Here is a 26,412-nt window from a genome sequence, read left to right as displayed (position 1 = left end):
TTTCCTCCAAGTATAAACATCTCAGATAGGATACAGGGAGTATACTTTCCTCCAAGTATAAACATTTCAGATAGGATACAGAGAGCATGCTTTCCTCCAAGTATAAACATTTCAGATAGGATATAGGGAGCATAGTTTTCTCCAAGTATGAACAGCTATCACTTGGCAAAACCAGCACTGCACAACTGTTTGAAAACTATAAACACTGTCACAGCACCATAAGCAATGCAAGGAGCAATGAAATCTACAGTTAGAACAGGCTGACAGCTTTTGTTATAGCTCTCTGCTTTCATTTGATGGCTTTGAAAAATCACAACAAAATGCTCTCAGATGCCTTCTCCCCACCTTCCCCTCCATACATGCTGCATTTGGGGACTGACTTGTAAAGATAATTTTTCAATATTAGTAAATGTTTTTATCATGAGATTTTTAAGCTCACATTTAATGTTTTGAAATTTTACACAGGAATCAAATCAATGCAAGAGGAGACTCTCTGCCCTAATGTTATGTGCATTTACTGCTTAGATATGGTTTGGTAAGAATACCAAAAGAAATGGTAGGACATTCGTCCTGAAAAATCTTGCTTTAGAATTGTGGGTAAAAGATAGGTACTGTGCAAAAAAAATCTACAGTAACTTGATTTTAGTACATTTAATTAGTGGACCTAAGATGTTCTTAATGCAGGAATAACAGCTTGTAGAATCTCTCAAGAAAAAGAGTTCCAAAGGAACACATATGCTTGGTTTAAGGCTGTATTTTATCTTTACCAAGGCAATTCACTGTTGGCCAAACACTCCATGAATGTCTGTGCCCTTTATACAGTAATAAAGGTTGGGAATGACCTCAATACATAGAGCAAGGGCACCTTCTAAGAAAGCTCTACATACTGTAACCCAGCTTAATTCCAGATGACATTTCCACAAAGTGGGTGTGTGTCAGACATTGTCACTGCTTAAACAAGCAATGAAATCCTGGAAAGCCATGAACCTTTGAGAACTTAGCATTTTACAGCAAAAATTGAAGATCACGGTTTCAAGGCAGCTAATTATTCATCAAAAGAACCTGAACTCTCAGAGCACAGTTGGTAAGAAGTATGAAAATATTCTCTTTTATCTGCCCAAGACTCATATCAGACAGGAACACAGAGATAATATGTCTCCCAACACAAACCTCACCAATTTAAATGGTGCAGAATAGCACATAGCTCTGCTGATCTTCTCAAAACAGATGCAGTGAAAGGAAAATAGAATCATAGAATAGCATCATAGAATTAACCTGCTTGGAAGAGACCTCCAAGATCATTCAGTCCAATCTATCCCCCAGCCCTAGCCAGTCAAATAGACCATGGCACTAAGTGCCTCATCCAGTCTTTTCTTGAACACCTCCAGGGACGGTGACTCCATCACCTCCCCGGGCAGCCCATTCCAATGCCAATCACTCTCTCTGGCAAGAACTTCCTCCTAACATCCAGCCTATACTTCCCCTGGCTCAACTTGAGACTCTGTTCCCTTGTTCTGTTGCTGGTTAACTAGGAGAAGAGACCAACCTCCAGCTGGCTACAACCTCCCTTCAGGTAGTTGTAGACAGCAATGAGGTCCCCCCTGATCCTCCTCTTCTCCAGGCTTAACAACCCCAGCTCCCTCAGCCTCTCCTCAGAGGGTTTGTGTTTCAGGCCCCTCACCAGCTTTGTTGCCCTTCTCTGGACACATTCCAGCACCTCAACATCTCTCTTGAATTGAGGGGTCCAGAACTGGACACAGCACTCAAGGTACAGCCTGAATAGATCTATGCGAATGATCAGAACTCTGGAAAGTGTGTTTGCATAGTCTCTTTATGAGAATCTTCCTCATTTGTCAAGAGAAGAGAACAAAAAAGATCTTGATCACACCATATAAACACCTACAGAGCACTATTTTTGTGAACTCTTTTAATTTAATCAAAGGCACAAAGTGATCTGTGAAGTTTTGTTGTTTCTGGAATGTCTGACTCTGAAGTGCCTAACCTGGCATTCTTAAATTGTTGGTTTGTTTGTTTTATTCAGTGTGGAAGATACTATAAAGGCCAGTGCCATACAAATCATAGAAGGAATATCCACCCTGGGTCAGAGACTGCAGATACCCCCTCTGCAAGCCACAAACCCAAACTCTGGAATGAGAGTACAGGAACTACTACTCTACACTGGCATTGGTTTATAGGTTTTCCACAGGACCCAGAAGATGCAAATCAAAACAGGATGCAGGATCAGATGAACCTGCAACCAGATGTTTGAAATGTATTGTTGTGTTATGCTGAGTTATCCTCTCAGAAAAATACAAAATCAGGAGACAGAATTCTAATGGCACATTCTGCAGATAATTCACACAAAGAAAACAGGAATTAAAATGTGGTACCTAAGGGCAACAACTAATTCAATATTTACAGTAAGACTTGCAAAGCCCTTATACAGAGAAAACAGTATTGTAACTAAGTAAAGACACAAAAATAGGCAAAGAAGAGACAGCTTTCCAAGCACCTATACTTTTTCATATTTGGGCTATTATTACTAAGAAAAAGTTAAAAATCAACCATATTTTTAAGCAAAATATTTCTTAAAGCTGATGCCTTCAGCAATACAAAGAGACTGAAAAGACATCTGGCAACAATACAATGTGATTTTTTTTTCCTTACCATCTTTGGAAACATTAACTCTTTTAAATGCCAATATTTTAAATGTACTTGAAGTTAAGGAGGAACTGTATTTGTCCATTTTTGTATTCTGAGCATGATTTAATTAAAGGAAATAGTTTAATATTGATGCTGTTCTTTAGAGGTAAACAAGAAAATCAATTCATTATGGAACTGAGAAAGCTGAAAACAAAACAGTCATAAGCACCATCAGGGAGGGTCTGTATCTCTTCAGAGTCCTTCAGAAAAATGCAAGCCTATGGAAAGTTTTTTTACTCAGGCAGACTACTAACTCATTTCTCAGAAAATATGAACAGTGATGTGTTAATAAGAAAATTATGATCTTAAAGATAAGCTCAAAAAGTGAGGCTGCAGTAGAAAATTTAAGTTTTCAAAAGTCTTCTCTGTGTCTTTCATGCTAAAAGCTTCTATACTGGCAAACTGAAAGCACGAGCTACTGGCACAAAATCTACAATGCATAGAACACACCAGAAAAGATCAAGGAATAAAGTTCTGCAGTGAGTCAAACAAACTACCATTTCTGTAATTACTTTCAATAGACAGAACCTTTAAACCTTTATAGATGACAAAGCAGCAAAAGAGTCAACCTTAAATACCAGATTTCTTCCACAGGAGGACTACTTCTGCAGATGAGAAGACATTAGAAGTCCTCTCCATTCTTGCTGCCTGCAGCCTTAAAGTTGTCCATCATCACCAAAACCAAACATCTGTGCTACGAGGCTAATTTGCTCTGGTGATTTATTATTCACTAAGTATGCACATCGATTGTGCTGGAGAGAAGCAAATTAAAAACCTCAAAGTAATCAAACTTTCCTGGACTATGTACTAATGGATGTTATTATATGTCATGTCATCTCCTCAAGGTGATCAAGAAACCAGAGCATAGACTTCTTTTGTCATTGCAATTTTACCAGTCTCTTTTCTAATCCATTTCAGTTGTATAGAAAATTGTATCTTACTTGCACGAAGTACTGGAGAGGAACAGAAACCCTCACATACATCTAGTTCATATCTTCTTTATTTTCTAGCATCTACTGGCTTCAACGTTTATCAAAAGGCAGAGTATTATTTCTCAGGAAAGAACAACTTCATAGTGTGCTAAGGTCTTAAAGATAGCCTCAATTCAAGATAACTTCAATCGTGACTCACAAATAAGGAAGCTATGGCAAATTGTCATTAGTGATACAAAATTGTGTTTACAGTCACTGCAGATGAGAAAAATGATGTCTATGATCAAGGGCAAGCAACAAAGGATGGACAAGAACGAAACAGGATACATTATTTAGGACAAAAGTGGCACCGGCTAATTATAAGTAAAGAGAAATGTTCTGAAGGTCAAGAACATCAGATTCCCAGCAAGAAACACAGCTGCCAAGTAGTTTTGTTTCGTACAAAACACACACCAACAGCAAAATCAAGAGGATAGTTTACTCACCAACACAGAACTGATCTTAAACGTCTCCTAAAAAATCCTGTGCTGACAGCTGTTAGCAAGCATGAAGGGACTAACAGCATGAGAACAGGATGAGAAAAATGGTTTTCATGCAGGCCTAAGAGATGCTCAATTTTTGCTAATCTTAACCTACCCTTGATCACATCCAACGGTTGCATATACTCACTGCCAACACTACTACAGCAAACAATACTACCATTAGCACAAAAGCAATGGATGAAACACAGCGTGGTTGCAAATCAATTCAACCCTGCCACATATCTGGAATTGAGCCTGTTCTAAACCACACTTGGAGTCACTTCACATCCTTGCCATAACCATCACAGCACAGTTCAGTCAAATGCACCATATTTTAACTATCAGTGACACACAAGTCACAGTGATGCCAGAATAAACTAGGAATTGGAACCTGTGCTCTGCTTCAGGGTAGATATCTCCAGGACGGAGGGAGGGAGGGACGGAGGGACGGAGGGAGGGAGGGAGGGAGGGAGGGAGGGAGGGAGGGAGGGAGACAGCCAGCAATTGAAAAAAGAACTGTAAGGGCACCCTGCAGAGATATGTAGACCTTACAAAAAACCTTGTGCAGGTTGCCTTGAACAGATGTATCGCAACATGTTTCCCTAACATTTGTTGTTCAGAAAATACAAGTTGATGCCAAATTTCAAGAGTTAAAGGCAGTATTTCTGCTCTGTTTGGCAATGGGAAAAGTAGTACCTATTTTAGAAACTGGCAAAGGAGAAAACTGAGATGATGAGATAATTACAAAATTAAGGAGAGGAGGGATGCAGATACAAAGATACATGCGTTACAGTTCATTCAAAATAAATGAGGTGATGGTTTTTTTTTTTTTATGATATTTACCACACAGACACATACAAGGAACAGTAAGTACATCGTTTTTATGCATTGGAGGTCACACATCTCCCATCATACTAAAAAAGAAAAATCACTATGGTTTGTGTGATTTTTTTCAGCTGTAACTTAAACGGGACTTTACCAAGACTTCATTAGAGACCTAATTTTAACCTAACTGGGTCAGCATGCAAGCATCAACATAAGCTGTCATCTCATCTGTCAAAAGACACAGAAGGAAGTAAGATACCACTGAAAAACTTGTGAGTTTAAATCAAAGCCCTTTCTTTAAAAAAGCTGCATTCCAAGCCAATGAGCCACCTTCAGATACATTAGCAATGCAGAAACTCAGCACAGTAGATCCCTTCAGAGAAAGACATGACGGAAAACAAATCAACTTCTCAGACATCTCTTTCTCACCCAGATCAAATTTCCCAGAGACTTATCACAAGTTACCAAAAGACTGCTTTCCTTAAAACATTAAGATCAGTAAGTTAAGCATTTGGAATAGTATCAAAACCACATTCACCAAACCTGTCTGAGTTTGCATAAGCATTATGATACTCTATACATATCTTCACTCTTCTTCCAATGGACCTTTTGCTCACCTGTGTTGGTTTTGCACCACATAAAACTTGGGATTTACTCCCTCAAAGGTAAATTACCACACTTAGAATGTGGAAGGAAAATTAAATTACTATTTACAGAAGTAGGTTAAACATAAAAGGTAATAAACATACAAATAGATATGCACATATGCAACTAGACAATAGCACAGCTGCCTCCCTGAACAAAGCACAGGGACTGTTACCAACTAACACAATATTATCTCTTCCCCCCCTCCCAGTCAGTGTTCCTACCAATAACGTTAAACAACAGCAAAGAGGACAGCCAAGCAAGGCCAGAGGGAGATAAACAGGGGGGAAAGGAAGCAAGAACAGAGCCCACAACAAGCAGTGCTACAAACTATATAGGATTTTTCTAGACCAATGGAATGGCATAAACATATCTCTTATATTTTGTTCAGACCCTTTGAGAGTCCATCCCCCTGGACTCTTTGAAAATCTCTAAAAAAACTTTTATTTACAATTAAGACTCTAGTCTTAAAACTGTAACACTCATCATACAAGGTTGTCAAACTATTAATACTAAATTATTTAATAGTTACTTTCAATGTGGACCCAAATTATTCACTGTATAGGGCAACCGTTTATTCACTGCGAACCATTCATGCCAGTCTCAGGATATCAATATTCTGGGACACTGGATTTTGCCAGAATAATGCACTTTACACCTCTACATTCCATTTTAGATTACATGAAGAATCTAGAACAAGACCATTGTTCACTAGCAAAATTCCAAAAGCAACACAGATTCCTCCTTCCAAAGCCAAGATTTACTCCTCTGAAGACTGAAAAAATACAACTAAATTATAAAGGTATTTGTTAATCTACACACTACTGCAGTTGAGACTGGGGGGGAAAATGATGTGGCACAGCTCTTCAGCTTTTGAAAATAGTATGTGAAAAGACAGAATTCCATCCAGGTACACAAATACACATTTAGTTTTCAGAAGCTAGGGTACAAATAGTGACTTCCCAATCTATAGGTTAGCTAAAAGGTAATGTAACAATCATGCTTCATATAATATGGGCTGGGAAAAAATCTACAGTGAGGCAAATTCTATTATTTCTAGCATGATAGTTTAAAATCATTTCCTATTTCTTGATAAAATAATTAAAACACATTTGTCTGTGTTGCTTTCTTTGTAAAATAAAGGAACAATAGGACACATCTATATCCAAAACAGACAGTTGTAGTCTGAGAAGACCTAATATTTTTAATCTGATACGTATACAAATAAATTTGTTCACTCACACATCATCCTTCAACAAAGAGAAACTAATACCTGTACCTGCTCTTAAGGCCTTTCACAGAAATACAAGCATTCATAGTTTTGGTTTAGAATTTAACTATTACATCTGATTATATAAGCTACCATTTTTAAATATAGTTCTTCAACGGCTTTAGGTCTCTCATATTAGCATCAGTTCAGAGAACACTTTTGATTCCAATTCTCCTACCTTCCAAGTCTTCTGACATGAGCATGAAATCTAAGCATCAAACCAAGAAAATATTATTTCTTCAAGCCCAGGAGCACAAAGAGTTCAATGTACTGTTTATCACACTTTCTAGGCTGCTGGGTTTTCTTCCCTAACACAGTAATGTTTTACTCTATTTTATTGACAAATAAGCACAAAACCAAATCCAGGAATATTGGCATTTCTATCCCATTTACATGATCAATGATCTCTTGCTGTAATAGGTATTTTTCTTCAAAACAACAAACCTGTGTGCAGTGCTAATGGAAACTGTGCTGTATCATCAACAGCAAGACCTCCCGAAGCAACCCAACAATAGACCCAAACAGACCCCAAAGGGTACTTGTTATTCACAGCTGAGCAAACGCCACCGATGCCTCTGTTCAGTCAGGGAGAAGACCTCTTTCCCACGGTTGTAAACAGGCCAACATCCCATGGAGCATTTAAATAAACAACAAAAATGAACTGGCTTAATTTTTTGGTTTGTCCTTTAGGTCACTTGTAATGCTCTGTTCCTTTCTATTTCTCCATCGCACAGACCTCTAGTTCTGTATCTTAAAAACTTATCAGTAGATCTTGTTATGAAATCAAGAGACTGCTTCAGGATTTGTTTAATTTGGGGGTTATTTTGTGGTTACTTTTTATCCTCTGATAACTTTATATCCTTTTCCTTCCCTCTGGACAGTAGCATATTCACATATATTGCCAAGCTCTCAGAACAATGCAATCGTATTCTATTTATACCACCACCCATAATCCCCTCCATTCTGTCATACTGCCTAGGTGTCCTTGTTGGACAGACAGACTTAGTCACAACAAATAATGAACAAGAACAAACTGTGCCTCGCCAACCTTATCATGCTAGTCTCAGAATAAATTGAATTCCAAAGGCCTTGGGAGGTTGTTGGGTCCTCCAGCCCAGACTGTAAGCAATCCATTTTCTCCAGCAGCTGTGTCCACTCCACTAAATTAAAATGCATGTGCTTATTTATTTATTATAGTTTACAAGATAAGCTTCCTGTCAGCAGGTAATAACCTTTGCCACTTATTATTTCAGTGTACTGGAACATTCATAGCACACCATTATGAAGAGAACTCTAATGGGTAAGACAGGGCCAATCGGTATGACTACATCACAGGCCACTGTCAGAATAAGAGCACAATGTTTAATTTTAGAGAATTTAATAATGTGAATTGCAAGCCAAATATGTGGTGTCAACAACTTCTTGTGAACACCAATAGCAGCTATTTTTGCTTGTGTCAGGATGATGACTTGGCTGCAACATATGAGATGTTCTAAATACTGCATTTAAAGAAACATCAGTAAATACGCTTCGATGGGTCTGAAAAGTAAAAATAATATCAAATGATAATCTTCCATCTTGACTGTGCTGTTTAATCAGGATACAAGACATGTATTTTGCGAAGACAGAGGGACAGGCAGGCAGGGAGACAAGACAGACAGGCAGGCAGATCAAGCTTCCCTCACTGGAAAAAGGTTCCATTAAGTTGCTCACATTTTTCAATGCTTTATTGCCACTTTAAAGGATTAGTCTAAAGGCTTAAAGGCTCATTAGTCTCACTTTCACACATATAATGTCCAATTATTTAAGGAGAGCCCAAATGAGTATGCTTCAAAGCATCTTACTTCATGACAGAAGAAGATCATTACATGACCTACCCCTTCCACCTTTTGAAAATCTGATGTGTGTTATATTGTTCAGCATTCACAATTCATTAAAAAGTCCCCTCAACCACTGATCTTTCTAAGTCTTTCCTCATAATTCTTGGCTCTAATCATCATACCAGCAGGTACAAAGATGGTAAGTAATAGCATATCCTGCTTTAGAGAAGATGGACTTTTATAATTCCATTTGTTTTCAGAATATAATTTACCAAAAGGAAAAAAAAAAGTGTGTAGAGCTAGGCAGAATATGCATGTCTGTATGCACACTACATTTAATGATGATAGCAACATTACAGTGACTTTCCTAGGTCAGTTTCAGCACCTGAGAAATCTAACCAACTGTCCTTGATTAAATAGCATAAGAAGTCTGAGCTCGAGTCAGATTTAAAGCCTGCATACAATTCTGGACAGAGCACAAACAAAAGCTGCAGAGCAATAAGAATTACTCTGTTTAACATCCCACTGTCGGTGGAATGCGACTCCTGACAAAAAAATAACTGAAGTTCACTAAACTTTAGGTTTTTAAGTTTCCTCTGAAAGGGAAGGAAGGAGAAAAAAAAAAGAAAGAAAAAGAATATGGAGCAGAGGGAGGAATATCATAATAGGAAAGAAAGAAATTAACTACTGAGATGGGTGAGGGCATAGGCACATCCAAAATACAAGATAATTAAGTGTGAACAGAAAGATAAAACAGACTTTTCTACTCATCAGTGCACTTAGGAATGAAAGAAAAACAACTTGGTATTTTTTTTCATGTCATACAACTTACAAGTTAGGTTTGGAAAGAGAGTTGGAAAAAGAAGTGTCAGTGTGCTTCACCAATTATTATCTTCTGCTGTCCCCTAGTGGCACTGTAACTTGTTTCACAAAAGTGATCAGAATATTTGGAACTGCAGGCTTTGTAGTCTACAGAAGATATTAACAGAAATTAAAAGCCAGAATAAATCAGCTTTGTAGCAAATTGCTACAAGTAGCTCATATTTACATAGAATTTTTCAAACTAAAACCCAAAGGAAAACATTTGTGATCTAGTATTTTAAATTACAGGCTTTTCTAAGAGACTGTGTGACAAAAAGATAGCCAAAAAAACCCTCAAGATGTGCCAATTCTACTATAAACTAAAAGCATTACTGGACAACACCCAGGTTTTCATCATATTACTTTACTGTAAATCAGAAATGCAGGAGTTGCAATTTATGTTTTACAGCATGACAAAATGCAAGTAAAATGCTACTTAGGGAACTTGGTGGCCTTAAGCATTTAAAATAAAAGTAATTCGAAATAAAAAATAGTAGGTATAGGCTGGATGTTAGGAGGAAGTTCTTCCCAGAAAGAGTGATTTGCCATTGGAATGGGCTGCCCAGGGAGGTGGTGGAGGCACTGTCCCTTGAGGTCTTCAAGAAAAGCCTGGCTGAGGCACTTAGTGCCATGGTCTAGTTGAGTGGATAGGGCTGGGTGATAGGTTGGACTGGATGATCTTGGAGGTCTCTTCCAACCTGGCTGATTCTATGATCTTAGATAAGGCTTTGCTAAACTGTAGAACAGAAGTGAGAACACATTCACAATTGCTAGCCCCAGGTTTTTCAGCCCCATCTCCAAATTCATTTCTCTCTTCATTTTCATATTTACTTTTGTATCACAAAATAATTTTATTTCAAAAGTAAACAGTATTTGGCATCCCAGCTTTAATTACAGTTTAACACAGTCTCTTAATTAGCTGGGATATTCAATTTAGCTTTCATTCTGTGCAGTTACACACTCTCATAACCCATGAAAATTTGTAATTATCTCTAACCTCATTAATGAGGACTGCTAAACTGCAATCAGCTCATTTTTATCAAGTTTCTGAAAGAAACAGAAGCTTCTCATACCAGTTGCAGCTACCAAAACCAAGTGAAGGTTCCTAATTAACACTTCCACAGGTAAGTACATTCTCAAGTATCCACATCCAAAACTGCATTCAGCATATTTACTTAGTGCTTAGTTACTTACAACTCTAGATATCTCCATCATTGTACTGTAAAAGACTTATTTCATGCCATTAAGTTCACATTCCAGGTCTGGTTTACTTTAAAGGACAGAGAGTCTGTATGTTTCTCCAAAATGAAAGACCAATATAGGTAGAATCTTCCTGGATCTTTGCACAAGATTAAGAAACAAAGTACCCATAAAGCTCTTCCTACAGAAGAAAATCACTGTCAATACCATTCACCACCCTTGCTTAAATGTGCTCCCAATTTCAGCAAAGTCTGATAACTGAAAAATGAACATAAATGGAAATGTAAACAACAGCCTTAGGAAACGAGGGGCAGGCATTCAGCACAGCACACCCTTCTGCCTCAATCTTCTGTTTAAATCCATCACTCAAGCAACCACAGAAGGTTGTATTTAAGAAGTTCCTGAAGACAAGCACTTAAGGTTACAAGGCTAACAATCTTGTGTCAGGGCACTAGGGAAAACGAGAGTTACCTATCTTTATGTAGCTGCTTCCCATCTCTAAATCTACTTAAAATTGCTCTTCTCAGTGTCTAATGAGAAACAGGAAAAGGCCTGAGAACTACAACTCAAGGAAGAGAATGTCCCTGCTCACTGCAGGGGGTTTGGACTTTCAGAGCTCTCACAAAAAAACCACACCAGTCCCTTCCAACCCAAACCAATCTGTGATGCTATGAAGGTGCTTTGACTCAGTGATGTGGCTCAAAAAGAGCTAAACAAGCCACCTGCAAACTGTCAGTTTAAAAAAATGTGCCAAACACTTTGTTTTTCCCTCCCATGATGACAGTATGCCATAAAAGAAGAAAAAAAAACCCTACAAATCTTCTGTGGAAGCCACACAGGATCAAAGAAAAAACAGAGGGGGGGGAAATACATCCAAAAAAACAAACAAAAAAACCAACAAACCAACAAACCAGAACACCAAAAAAAACCCACAACAATCAACCAAAGAAAAACTCAACAAAACAAAAACAAAACTCCAGAATTCTAACTTAGCCTATATGCTTGTTTCTCACCAAGCATGCATGAGATCATACTTAGATTTTCATTTACACAATCAGGTACCTGGTTTAGCTGATTTTATATAGCAAACACAACTCATTTAAGACTGGTAAACATGACACTCATGTACAAGAAGGGCTGGAAGGAGGACCTGGGGAACTACAGACCTGTCAGTCTGACCTTGGTGCCTGGGAAGGTAATGGAGCAGATCATCTTGAGTGCTTTTATGCAGCATGTTCAGGGCAACCAGGTGATCTGGCCCAGTTAGCACGGGTTCATATCCTGCTTGACAAACCTGATCCTCTACGCCAAGGTGACCTGTGTAGTGGCTAAGGGAAAGGCCGTGGACGTTGTTTACCTGGAGAAACTGCCTGCTTATGGCTTGGATGGATGGACACTTCCCTGGGTTAAAAACTGTCTGCATGGCTGAGCACAGAGCAGTAGTGAATGGATTTAAATCCAGGCGGCAGCCTGTCACAAGTGGTGTTCCCTAGGGCTCAGTACTGAGCCCAGTCTTGTTTAATATCTTTACCAGTTATCTGGATGATGGCATTGAGTGCATTCTCAGTAACTTTGCAAACCTCACAAACTGGGTGGAAGCATTGATCTGCTTGAGGGTACAAATGCTCTGCAGAGGGATCTGGATAGGCTGTATCCTTGGACTGAGGTCAGTTGTACGAGGTTTAACAAGCCAAGTGCTGGCTCCTGCACTTGGATCACACCAGCACCATGCAACACTACAAGTTTAGGGGAGAGTGGCTAAGAAAGCTGCCCAGCAGAAAAGGACCAGGGGTGATGGTTGCCAGCCATACAAGCATGAGAAATCAGAGTTCTCAGGGGGCCAAGAAGGTCAACAGCATCCCAGCCTGTATCAGGAATAGTGTGGCCAGCAGTAGAGGAGTGATCATGCCCCTTTACTTGGCAGGAGTGAGTACTGTGCACCTTGAGTACTGTGTTCAGTTTTAGGCCACTCACTACAAGAAGGAGATTAAGATAGTGGAGTGTGTCCACCATAATGGTGTTAGGTGAATGGTTGGACTCAATGACCTTGGGGAGTCTTTTTCAACCTGCACGACTCTATGATTCACTGATTCCCTTCTATGATAAGATAGTCATGAAAAAAAATAAAACATCTTAAAAAATATTATTCTTTTATAACAAGTAGACAGAAAAATGGAGAATATAGGACAGCATGGGGCAGAAATGTTACCAACTACAAAGCAAACGTGGCTAGAACTTTTACAGAATGGAAAGAGAAGCACACACTCCTACTACTGCCACCAATATTTAATACCATCTGCTCTAGGAAGACCAGTTTCAAATTCCTATAGTTCAGAGTGCTGAAGCCCTACTCTAAGCAACTAATCTGTCATTAAGTTTGACAACTGCCTGTACTGCAAACCATACTACGAACAGATTAAGTTACATACAAGATATAATGCCAGGTCTTACATTTTGTCCTTCAGATCATTGCATAAACTTTTGGATCTACACAATAATAGTTCCTCTTTCTTTTAAAAAACTACTTCAGAGATCAAGGACCAGGTTGTATTTGGGTACCTTCCATTACAGAGGCTTAACCACATATCTTAACTGAAGCTACCCTTAAGAGTATGTTTCTACAAAAACTTCAGAACATTAAAAACTTTACCTGTAATTAACACCATTTGCTTCCTTTCTCCTACAAATTAAAGGAAAAACATTTCCATTCTTTTGAAGAGTCTTCAATGACTCCGAAGAATTGCATCCAGGGACTAAAGCCTTATTTATCTATAAATGGCAGTGGCAAAACAAGCTTAAAGCCTTTGCCTTTTGCCAAGCACAAAGGGAGATTTTTGCTTCTTTGCTATTAATCTTCCATGATCAGATTAAACTGGGAGTACTTTTTCTGTCTGCTGTAAGGAGTGTTTGAAGCTTACTAAGAAATGATTAAGTCAAACCATTACTCTTAAATAATCAAAAGGTTCCTTTTGGTGATAATAACTTTTTTTCCTTCTTTCCAATTTAAATCTTGCTGCCTTTTTTTTCAAGTGAGTCCCTAGCCAACTATCTGTCTCTACAGTGATCTAGTTTTAAACATTAATATTTTAATGAAAAGTGAAAACCAACCTAGCTGTTCTTCCAACTCTGTGGATGTATGTGTTTGCATCTTCTGGACAGTCATACTGAATGACCCAGTTCACTGCTGGAAAATCTGTGTAAAGAAAAAAAGAAGTAAAAATTTTAAACTTCTTGTACTCAAATCCTCCAAATCATGAGCAAACATATAATTCTGTGGCATTAGTTCCTGTAAGAATTGTCATTTAGACAAATTTGTAGACATTGGGTGCAAAATACAATTAACTGGGTGTATTAGCATATCATAAACAATCATTCTCTTCATCACAGACAGCTAAAATGAACGGTGTATTCATTTCCTAAATTATGACAGCACACTGAGTGGAATATAATTCCACACTTGACAAGAACAGACATGCTTTGTGTCACACAGATGATAAAACACCACCACATTTAGTAATTAAATGACACTATCTGACCTGCTTTTCAAATACAGCATCAATATCCCACACCACCATGGTTTAAAGTTAGCTGTGACAAGATGACACTACTTCAGCTATCCACATTAGAAATATCACAGTCTCTCTCAAAGACAGGAGGGAGTGGCTAAGCCTGACAAAGAAGTCAATGTCGAATATGAATATCATTAATAAGCATTTTCCAACAGCTCCTCTTGACCCAACAGCAATACATTTTGCATTAGAGTCAGTTCGTGTTACTTGCTGACCAAGCCTATAGCTGCACTGTATTACACAATTACATCTGCACTCTAAACCTGAACAATCATACACACATTAGATCCTTCCTAGCGAGATGTTAGCAGTGTAGAAGGTATGATAAACAGTTTTCATTCCGGCATCCAGCTTTTAAAACACCCTCCTTCCTTTTGCAGAATGCTGACAAAACCTTACAATTTGGACAATACGAGTTTGCTGTCTGAAAGAACAAGCAGACTTCTGAAAACAGTATTGTGTCATACCTAAATTCCTCCAAGTACTAAAAGAAAAATGGCCAAAATATAAAGTTGTAAGTCGTAATTGGGCAGGTAATGACCAGAGGAAAGACACCTGAGCCAGAACAGGTTCCATAAATATTCTTGCTTTTTCTCTCCTCTACTTTTCTGCCTACTTGGGAACACAGTCTGAACTATAGTTCAGACATTAAAATCTGTTTAGGCTGTCATTTCTACATACTACCAGGTCACAAATTTTTCATATCCTTTGGAATAACTCCTAGCATAAAGGCATACAAGAAATACTTTTAAAATGCCAAAATCTCACCTTATGGTGTATAGTAAGCAAATACATCACTGCTTTGACTTTCTCTCAATCCAGATATTTGTCCCAGAATGTGGTGAGGAAAACTAGATTGTCTATAGAGTTTTGTAAATAAATAACCAGCTTCCAGTGACTACCTCACTAACAAATGCCATTACAAAACTAGTGACAACGTTAAGTCTTTCTGGGACAAGAACGCAAAATAAGCAAAAATGAAGTGGGTATCTTCAGTAAAGAAACAGCAGAACTTTAAGGAGCCTGTCTCTCCTGAGATACCCTAATGAGGTCTTAAGCAAACTACAGCTTTATTTCAAAAATATCAGGCTGGTCTTGAGAACATAAAGGCTGATAAAAACTCAGTAAGGTGAGACCATCTCTTAGTGAACTGCTTCTGTGATTACATACCCAGGCCACGAGCTGCAATATCTGTAGCAAAAAGTACTGCTGCCTTTTTCCGAACAAAACAAGTGTAGACTTCCATTCTCTTCATCTGATGCTGCTTGCCATGAAGTGCCAGTACAGTGAGACCAGGCTGAAGCTTACAGAACACTCTGAACAGATACTGGACCTACACAACAACGCAGGGGAAAAAAATTTAACTAAAATAAACCCCACAAACCTTACCAGTCAGTGTAAAACTTGTTAAGATCATATCCAGTAGCACATCAAATACACTTTTTTTCCACAGCAGAGATAGGAGATGGTATTTTGAGACTTTGTCACATAGAACCAGAGAATGGTTTGGGTTGGAATGGACCTCGAAGGTCATCTAGTCTAACCCCCCCTGCAGTCAGCAGGGGCACCCTCAAGTATATCAGGTTGCCCAGAGTCCTGTTGAGCCTCACCTTGAATGTCTCCAGGGATGGGGCCCGACAATCTCCCTGGGCAACCTGTTCCAGTGTTCCACACCACCCTCATAGCAAAGAGCCTGTTCCTCATACCCAATCTAAATCTCTCTTCTCTAGTTTGAAGCCATTGCTCCTTTTCCTATCACCACAGGCTTTTGTAAACAGTCTCTCTCCATCCTCCTTGCAGGCCACTCTCAGGTACTACTAGGTTTCCTCAGAGCCTCCTCTTCTCCAGGATGAACAACATCAGCTCCATCAGCCTGTCCTCATAGCAGAGGTGCTCCAACCCCCTAATAATGTTCATGGCCCTCCTCTGGACCCGCTCCATCAGGTCCATGTCCTTCCTATACTGAGGGCTCCAGAACTGGACACAGTACTCCAGGTGAAGTCTCACAAGAGCAAAGTGGCAGAATCACCTCTCTGGAACTGCTGGCAATGCATCTTTTCATGCAGCCCAGGATGTGATTTGCCTTCTGGGCTGCAAGTGCATACTGCTCATATCCAGCTTCTCACCCATCAGCACCCCCAAGTCCATTTTCTCAGGGATGCTTTCTATCACCTCATCCCCCAGTCTGTATTCATAGTGAGGATTGCTCCAGCCTAGGTGCAGAACCCTGCGTTCGCTCTCGTTGAACCTCATGAGGTTCACCTGGGCCCACCTCTCCAGGCCCCTTTGGATGACATGCCCAGGTACTAAAAGAGTAATTAACTACAAAAGTGATTTGAGACATTACTAGTCAGGCTGTATGCAAGGGACTGAAAAATCAGAAGTCCATCAGAAGCACTGCTTTTAGATAATACTGGAGGAGTTTAATGTGCCATGTTTGTAACTCAAATCTTGGTTTGTTATTCCAAGCATCAACAACTTCTCATATAAACCCAGTCTATTTATTCATGGAATCATAGAATCAATGATCAAATCCAAGATTATTCAGTCCAATCTATCACCCAGCCCTAGCCAGTCAACTAGACCATGGCACTAAGTGTCTCATCCAGTCTTTTCTTGAACACCTCCAGGGACGGTGCCTCCACCACCTCCCTGGGCAGCCCATTCCAATGCCAATCACTCTCTCTGGGAAGAACTTCCTCCTAACATCCAGCCTATACTTCCCCTGGCACAACTTGAGACTGCGTCCCCTTGTTCTATTGCTGGTTGCCTGGGAGAAGAGACCAACCCCCACCTGGCTACAGATTCCCTTCAGGTATTCTTACATACAGTACCACATTGCAAAACCGGTTTATAGCAGGCAGCTATCTATTATTTTTTTAAAGAAAACAGTAAGAGAAACAGTGTATACTGTGGGAACAGCTGCAACTCAGAGAATCCCTGTGCAACTAAGCCTAGTACCTCACCATACTTGCCAGCCAACCACTAAATTTTTCTAACCTCCTGCACAAGTGGAAGAACTGCAATGAGTATCTACTATACCACTGTATGTTGTAAATCACTTGATACATTCAAAAGTTATAGGAATACTTACACCATACACACATAACATCAGTAGTCCCAGCAGATATCTGAAGGATTGCCTCCTATATAACCACAAGAAAAACCCTTTCCTGCACTATTTCACAATTAAAACCTTTCATACCAGTAATTTCAGAGCTCATAAAGAGAGTAGGTACAACTATTCATACATTTTGTAATCCAACTAAGAAATGCATCATGAAACAAAACTGAAAAATAGCTTGACCTTAGTGACATAACTTCTAGCACTCAATTTTAACAGCAGAGCACAAAAATAGCTGAGTACACTGAGGTCCTCCAGGATCTTTCTGCATTGAGCCTGGGTCACTGACCTTCCCAGCAGCCAGGACCTGAATGACATGCTTACAAGAGCAGCTGCAATTTGGGTCCTCCCCCAAATCCCTGTTGCAAACTAGTCCAGAATCAAATCCCTGGGACCCAGACATCTATTGAACATCTTCATTTTTCAAGTTGTAAAATGCTACATACAAGGGAGTGGGTGGAACAGCCATACCTCTTTACAGCTTGAAAAAAACACAATGGTCTTCTTTTTCAAGTGACTTCTCAGGAAAGAATATAACATGTTCACTTTTTGCTGAAGCTCACAAACAACATAGTTCTGATCCAAAGTTGCTGGAGTGCTGAAAACAAACCCCAAGAGTATATTTACATTACCTTAGTTCCCAAATCATTAGAATGAGAAAGAAAAGAAGAGAGAGAATATAGAGACACACAATGTCTGACCTTTCTTTTAAGAGTATCTGACAAATACTCAGAAAAATGAGAAGAGTCAGGCTGAAAAGTTCACCCAGTCTGGAGAACAAGTCTTGGCAGCTCCATGAAAAAAGATGCTCTTGAAAGACAAATCAATTTCCTTACCAAAAGCCAGTGGGGAGAGGTGGACAACTTTTGACGCTACTTCTAAATTCATTTACTGCTCTTTCCATGTCTAAGGAGCAACATTCAAATTGCCTTGACTTAAAATAGTTTTTTCTATTAATCCTATTAGAGCATCATTTTTGCTTAAGGCAATGTTAAAATCATGCACACACAAAAAAAAGCACTGATGTACTTCTACTGATCACATCCTGACATGCAAAGTGACTTTGTAAATCTCTGAACTGCTATCTTAACTCAACTTTCTCATTCTTTACAAAGTAAAATTAAAACAAAACCAAAAGAATTCTTTGGCATATATGCCCTTGAAATCCATCTAAATGCCCATCTATTACAGTCCCTCTCTGCTTTACTCTAAGCAGACCAAAGGTATTCAAAATCATTTCCCTAAAGGTGACCACTCACGAGGATGAAATTACAAGGCACTCCCTCCAGTTTTTATTCTGCTATTCAATTTAATTACACCACAGTGCCTTTCATTTTCTAAGCCTTTCATAGGAAACCGATTCCCGAAGGCAATAACCTATTACATAGCAAGGCAGTAAATTCTAAATCAAATTAACACTTTTCTTTTGTTGATTCATGATCTAATTGCACTCCCTCCCAAGTATTTCAAAGAATTAAATGTACTTTAAAACAGACTTCACAAAAAATGTGAGGTCTGTGAGACATATGTATAGTCAGTCCTCAAAATGAAGGCTCCATACAAGGTTTGTACATCCTCTTCTCCCAAGTGGATATTAAGCACATATTTTTTTTCCTGGCAGTCATGCCTTTGATCATATTACCAATTTAAAAAAGGTATTTACAGCATAATAAAGAAACAAATTGAATAGTTAAAACCGCTTCAAGATTTAAACTGGTTCTGCTGTTCATTTTGCTGACAATTACTCATTTGCTCTTAAGAAAGTCATTTTTATCACTGTGCTCCACTTGCCTCTTGCATTTTACACACAGAAATATACACATATTTCATAGGAGAGCTGACAAAGAATCACATATGTTCATAAGCCATTTGACTCTCAGGTGATTGAGACCATAGAAATGCAAAATAGTCAATAATGTTCATCTAGGTCTCCAAAAAACTGTGCCAAAAACACTGTATACATTTTTTCATTTAGCAACATGAAATGTTTTGAGCTTGTCAGACCATGTACTTATTTCTAGCAAGGGCCTTCCATTCCAGTCCAACTTATACAGTGTGACATGAAATCTATTTCATGTGCGCAGGTCTGTTATAATGAACTAATGCCACATGCCCTCCTTTCAATATCTAAGCATTGTGCACCTGACAAGTGGGGGACAGCCCACATAAGAACTGTGTGCAACATCTGATGGTCTGCACAGTCAGAATGTATGCTAGGAGGCAAAGAAACCAAGAAGTTCAGAAGTGAGTGCTGTTACACCCAGGACACTACACCAACCAAGCTATAAACCTTTCTGAGGGAAAAAAGTTCCAGTGCGAGAAGATTTCTGAGAGGCCACAAGAGACATGAAGCTTCAGCCTCCCAGGAATCAGTCAGTCAGAACTAGTGCTCCTTTCTGGAAATTCCTTGCTTTCAGGAAGGCATACAACAGGATCAGATGCTTGAGGGAAGGAGGAAGATGCACAAGGTAACTTCTGATTCAGGGAATCAACAGTCAGAGAAGCAGTTAAGTAGGATCACTGTCTGTTTAACACTCACTTCCCTTCCCTTCCTCCTTCACCCCACAAAAAAACTTATCCTAACATACCTGAATTTGGCTTTCTCATGAACCCAGACATACTCGGGATCTTTCAGACTCAGCCTTGCGAGGTCCTTCACGGATTTTGTTTGTGTTGCAGAAAAAAGCAAGGTCTGGCGTTTCTTAGGTAGATTTTCTATGATTGCATTCATTGTATCAGCAAACCCCATGTCAAGAATTCTGTCAGCTTCATCAAGAACTGCATTGGGAGACAGAATTGATAATAATCATACAATCAATAACAATCATACAGTAAATCCATACGGTACTAAAATCCACACCTACTTAAACTGCTAAGGTGAACTTAATTACTGCATATGACAGAATTTTCTTCAGATATTCATGTACTCTATAAAATACACTTTTAGAAAAACAGCAAGTCATAGCATTTCCCATAATCTATGCACTACAGCCCTCAGTTTCACATGCTGAAGCATTCAGCATTTCAAGTAAACAGTCCAGCAACTTGCAAATTAAAACATCCCTCTCCTGTTACTGAAACAAGAGCATGGAATAAAAAGCAGAGCTATACAATTAATGACAGAGCAAACCAGACTCTCCTCTACCCAAGGTGAATTTATCATTGAAACACAGGGAATAAACAGAGTAATAAGAAGACAAATCTTTAAGAAAAGGGCCCGTGTTTAATACAATTCTGCCATGAATTGTATTCAGTGTAGCAAGCATAATTTCACACTTTAGCAGCTTCATTAGCTTCTTAATTACTTCAAGCTATGCTAAAGATTATGCACAGATCTTAGAGGCAGGCAAACTTTTTCAATTGAGTGGAATTTTTATTCAAGTTGAAAGGATGAAAAGAAGCAATGTTAAGAATGCTAACAAAACAATGAAAGGAACAGCAATCTGGCTTTAAATTCAAAGCAGGGCATTTTCTAGAAATACACACTTGTAATTGCTATTCCGTACAGTCAACTATCATGTCAGGAAAAATACAACAGCCATAGTCAGAAAGGAGAGGTCAGTGTTAACCAAGAGAAATCTAGAAGATTATATGGGGCATTAATCAAAGAATCACAGAATTAACCAGGCTAGAAAAGCCCTTTGAGATCATCGAGTCCAACCTATCACCTAACACCTTCTAATTAACTAAATCATGGCATTTAGTGGCTCATCGAGTTTCCTTTTAAACACCTCCAGGGATGGTGACTCCACCACCTCCCCATGCAGCCTGTTCCAATGGCCAATCACTCCTTCTGTGAAGCGATTCTTCCCAATATCCAGCTTAAACCTGCCCTTGTGCAGTTTGAGACTGTGTCCTCTTGTTCTGTCAGTGGGTGCCTGGGAGAAGAGACCCGGCTACAGCCTCACTTCAGGTAGTTGTAGAAAGCAGGTCTCCCCTAAGCCTCTCCTTCTCCAGGCTGAACAATCCCAGCAACCTCCTTCACTCCTTGTAGGGCTTATGCTCCAGCCCCCTCACCAGCCTTAATGCCCTTCTGTGGACACGTGACATTTGATTTTGGGTTCCTTACTACCTCACACAGTTCTTATCCTAAGCAAGGCAGGCTCAGCAATCACTTTGAAAGAAAGCACACACAAGACAGGCAGTTTCATGTTTCCTGTTCAGAATTTGTACACATGGACTCACATAACATTTCATCTATGTAACATGACTAGGAAAATTTTTTAGTGCTCCATGCAATTACAAACTGTTACAAAATATTTCTGAGTAAAATACTCAAAATGCTTACTCAGCAGTTGCAGATCAGATGCATAGAAATAAGAAGTTTCATCCATGTGTTGCAGAAGCCGTCCTGGTGTGCAAATTAGCATGTTTATGTTGTGGATTCTTTCAGACTCCTCTTTCACATCCTGAAAAGAAGTTAAACTAGCTCAGCTCTAGTCGTTCACACTACAAGCCCAGTACCAGAGATGATCTGGCCCCCTTAACCTATTGACAGCTCTGAGGAAAATCAGTATAGGACCAGCCTTTCCTCATTCTACAGAAACATCACAATTTCTTCAACATGCTCACACTTGTGGCTTAAGCAAAAAGTATTTCAAAATAATCTAAATTAACAGGATAGTCCCAGAAAGCTTGGCAGAAAGGTCCATCCAGTCACGTGGAAAGACCACACCCATGCAAAAGCTCCAAAGGAAGAAAATGTGTGGGTCATTTATAAATTCCCATTAATTACTCTCTCCCCTGACTTTTCATTCCCAAGATTTCCTTCCTGAAACAGCATCTAATTTAACGTTCATTTATGCTTCTGTACAGCAAACTCCAAGAAAGGACATACCTTTCCTCCAATGATGAGGCCAGCTGAGAACTCATGATTCTTTCCAACTTTACGCAGAACCTTGAAGGTTTGATAGGCCAGCTCCCGGGTGGGTGATATTATCAGAACTCCCAAGCCATCTGCTGAAGTCCACTGATGCCGATACAGGAGTTCCAAAGCCTAGGGAAAAATCATTTATTTTTAAGAAATCACCATAATCTCATAAAAATCTCAGAGGGAAAACACATACTATAAATTTGTAACAAAGTGTCACACAAAAAGATAGAACCATACTGTAAAATAACAACTTGAAGAAACATCGGTCACACGCTTTGACTATGAATCAGTTTGAACTAATGGTAATGATGCTTCCTCAGTACCGATCAGGCAGTAATGAGTGGCAAATCAGAAGCATTTTACTGCACAATTAATCCTTCTCTGCTAAATTCTGGAAATGAAGCCCTAATCATTTAGATGAAAATAGAAATCAGATGTAGAAAAACACAAGAAACTTCCCTGCTAATAAAGCTGTTGTGGGAACCAGAAACAGAACAAGCAACTGAAAGAAACTCAATTGTTGCAGCTTCGATTCTGAAGGTCCAGCAATATGGGGTGCTACAGCAATATGGGGTGCTACAGCAATATGGGGTGCTACAGCAATATGGGGTGCTACAGCAATCTACATTTTTTTTTACTTTACCATTACCGTAAAAAGCAAACTCTATAGGAGCCAAAAACACATCTAAAAAAAAGTGTAAGGATCAGGAGAATTTTCACCTCACTATTTCATACATTTAGTTTTCAGATTTTAAAAGTACTGGACAACTAGAGTTGCACCAGGAAAACACATTCCTGAGAGAAGAACAAAGCCCTCCCTAAATCACACACAGCCTTACTAACATAAGGACCAAAACAGAATTTCTATGTCTCAGAATACTCCTCAGGCCAAAAATATACCTCTTTTAGAACCTCAAACAGCTTTATTAAATTAGTATTTTGGCTTTCTTGGAACATCTAGATCAGCTGAATTGTAACTTTTCTCTCCGGATCTATTAACCTAAGATATATGACATCAAATTCTTCCTGGACAACTTACTTTAGTTACAAACGGAAGGATGTAAATTACTTACTGGGACAATAAAAGCCAAGGTTTTTCCTGATCCAGTCTTTGCAGCTCCAAGCACATCTTTGCCTTGTAAAGCCAAACCTATGGTTTGCCTCTGTATCTCTGTTACCATGCGATACTGAGCTTCCTGCAACCCTAGTATTTGCAGTGCAGAAAGAGAAGAGAGTGTGAAGGAGGGGACAGGAAAGGAAAAAAAATTACTGTTGTGTTTCCCAGGTATGTACTCTTCCATTTCAAAAACACTGTGCATTGAAATACTTATCTAAAACTGTATTTAAAACCAAAAAAACTGTCCAGATTCATTTTTACACAACCTGCTTTCCAAAGAAGACTTAACTCACCTTTCAGGGTTTTCTTTGACAATGGAAAATCTGAAAATCTTTGAATTTCACTTGGATTTATCTGAAACAAAATAAGATTAATCAATGCTTATAATCTAAGCATTACAGAGACATTAAATAGCACTCTTAAGTTTCTGTAAACATAAATATATAGCACTTTAGTATGATCTGAAAGAGGTCATTATTGTTCAATTCCATCTGGTTTATCCACTGTACTCATTATCACTCTGGCAATTATAGACAATACACTCTGTGAGGGAGGACGAGGTAGATATTCTTGCCTTCAACAGCCATGCTGCTCCTATTCCATGCCACATGCAAGATGACAAAAGCACATTAAGACCTAACTCACCCACAGCTTATATGTTAGACATCTCAGCAAGTGATCCTGATGACAGGAGCTTACCAAAGAGCTTTCCAAGTCCTTAGTCCCTACAAAAGGACCTGCTTCATACAGAACTCACTGGAGACCCCTGAAGATCCAGGCACATGGCACCTCCTTATAATCCCCACCACTACTGCAACCAGCTCCAGAGTAAAATGAATTCAGGACATCAAATGGAAAATCTTTTTAGAGATCAGAAAAGGAGGTACGACAAACTGAAGATGGGAATCTAGGTAGGCATACACCTGTATGTCCACAGGCAGGAGACTCTTAGAGCCAAAGGACAACAAAACCTCAGAAGAGTTGAGACTAGGAGTCCCCAAAACTATGCTAACACAAACATATATTTACCCTGTCTTAATTCTAATGGATATAAGCCTGACCACTACACCAGCCTCCCTTTTCAACCTCTGCAAATACACAGAAACAAACGCTCCCACTATCCATTCCTAACTGCTGTCCCAAGCTCAACAAAGACACAGAATTATCCCCTATGTCCCAGAAATGGAGGCACATGCAGACATGTACATTGGTGACACAAAGGTATCCATACGTATTCACACAGGCATATAAACAGCAAATAAATGCAAATATGCATGGAAGCAATTGACAGAGGAGACTACAAAGCCAGTATAAACACAAACCTATGTATAATGAAAGAAAATTAAATACAAATATCAAATGTATACTATGTGTTTCAGGGAAACAGGACTGCATTCAAATAGAATGCCAAGTATTTAAGGCTAGGAATAGAGGTACAGACTACTGTAGAAAATCAGAATGGGGACTGCTCAAACTAAAAAGTCTGAGAACTGCATATCCACCCATCACAATCCTGATATAGTACCCTAACTATAGAGAAGAAATGAATACTGACCTCACTATGAAAAAGCAGGGGTTATATGAGTCACTTCAAGAACACAGTTACTTTTAAATCGCTCTCCTGGTATGACAGAGAGCAAAGCAATTTTTTCCCATGAGACCTAATAGGGAGAACAAAGAGGCAGAAGCAGCATCAAGTGGAAGAGATGTTGCCCTCCCAGACAATTTTTCAGTGTATTTCTGACATCTCAGCTCTCAAAGCAAATGCCCAAGATAAATCTACTTCAAGCATTCTTGCTGCCTCCAAAGCAATTAAGAATTTTTGCCATTACTATCATCTTCCCTGAATCAAGATCAACAAAGAGCAAAGGACAGATGAACAGAGTCATTCAGCTCACAGATTGTGCTAGTCTGAAGCTAGCTAGAATGTTTTGGTGAGAAGAACTAGATTACAGGCTTTGAAAGAGAAACAATGGTGATGTCTACTTCACTCATAGGCTTGCTGAAATGTATAAGCAAAAATCAAAACACAGATAAGACATTTGGTCACTGCCTGGGCTTTGAGCTGCAGTTCTCTCTCTCTCTCTAACCTAACCTGATTAATCCACCTGCTTCCTAATCCCCCTGGCCGACCCTCCATTCTTCCTTGGGCACAAGGCAACATCTGGGGTCAGGTAGAGAGGGGTGGGAGAAGGTGCAAGGGCGGTTGGGAGCCCCTCCTGGGGACTCAGGTTTCTGGGAGGGGAGTTGTGTTTCTGTATTACCTTTTACCTTGTATATTTCTGTATATACTGTAAATATCTGCTTGTATATTGTGCTAAGCTGTAAATATAAAAGCTTCATTCAATTTCCAGAGGCGGCTGAGTCTAGTCTGGGTGATTTCTAAGGTGTGGGGGGGTGGGTAACACCCAAACCATCACACAGATGAAGAGGCTGTAATCCACTTCAAAAAGCCAGCATCTCCTCCTGTTGATGATTCTGGTGATCCTGTTCCTTCCTCTCAGTATGTCAATGACATTAACATATCATTTCAGCTCACAAAAGCAACATCCTACTTAAGTTTATACACACGTCTACCATATTAGAAGAAAAGCTACCCCCTGAAGTCATCCACTTTAAGACTACTGCTGAGAATATTAAGTGACCAGTACTGGGACTTCAAAAGAAGAGAGCAAAGAATAGTGATGTATTACCATAGTATTCTAAGGTTTACAACAGTAGCTTAACTTGCATATGATGTTATCAAGTAAATGCATGCAATAATCAAATGTAGCAACTATTAGAGCCTGACAACATGAAAAATTAATTTCACTACACATCTCCATGTCTGTGTTTGAATACAAAGAAATACAAAGCAATCCATTGCATTGCTCTGGTGAGGCCACACCTCGAGTACTGTGTTTAGTTTTGGGCATCCTGTTACAAGAGGGATGTTGAGGTGCTGGAGCGAGT

General features: G+C 39.2%; 1 protein-coding gene across 2 annotated transcripts in view; it reads right to left on the bottom strand.

Moving 5' to 3' along the window:
- The window catches only part of DDX10 (DEAD-box helicase 10), a 207,827-nt gene that overhangs the window by 178,203 nt on the left and 3,212 nt on the right, over positions 1-26,412 (bottom strand). For both annotated transcript variants that reach the window (XM_064171186.1, XM_064171193.1), the window contains exons 2-9: positions 23,754-23,814; positions 23,417-23,547; positions 22,308-22,466; positions 21,759-21,879; positions 20,059-20,248; positions 17,942-18,068; positions 15,517-15,679; positions 13,886-13,970 (exon numbers count right to left, since the gene is read on the bottom strand). In XM_064171186.1, coding sequence (XP_064027256.1) covers positions 13,886-13,970; positions 15,517-15,679; positions 17,942-18,068; positions 20,059-20,248; positions 21,759-21,879; positions 22,308-22,466; positions 23,417-23,547; positions 23,754-23,814 — 1,037 coding nt within the window. The remainder of the gene's footprint in view (positions 1-13,885; positions 13,971-15,516; positions 15,680-17,941; positions 18,069-20,058; positions 20,249-21,758; positions 21,880-22,307; positions 22,467-23,416; positions 23,548-23,753; positions 23,815-26,412) is intronic.

This window comes from Pogoniulus pusillus, chromosome 3, assembly GCF_015220805.1.
Source record: "Pogoniulus pusillus isolate bPogPus1 chromosome 3, bPogPus1.pri, whole genome shotgun sequence".
NCBI classification, from domain to species: Eukaryota; Metazoa; Chordata; class Aves; order Piciformes; family Lybiidae; genus Pogoniulus; species Pogoniulus pusillus.
Note: the sequence above shows the minus strand (reverse complement) of the source record. Positions and strands in the feature narration are given on the sequence as shown.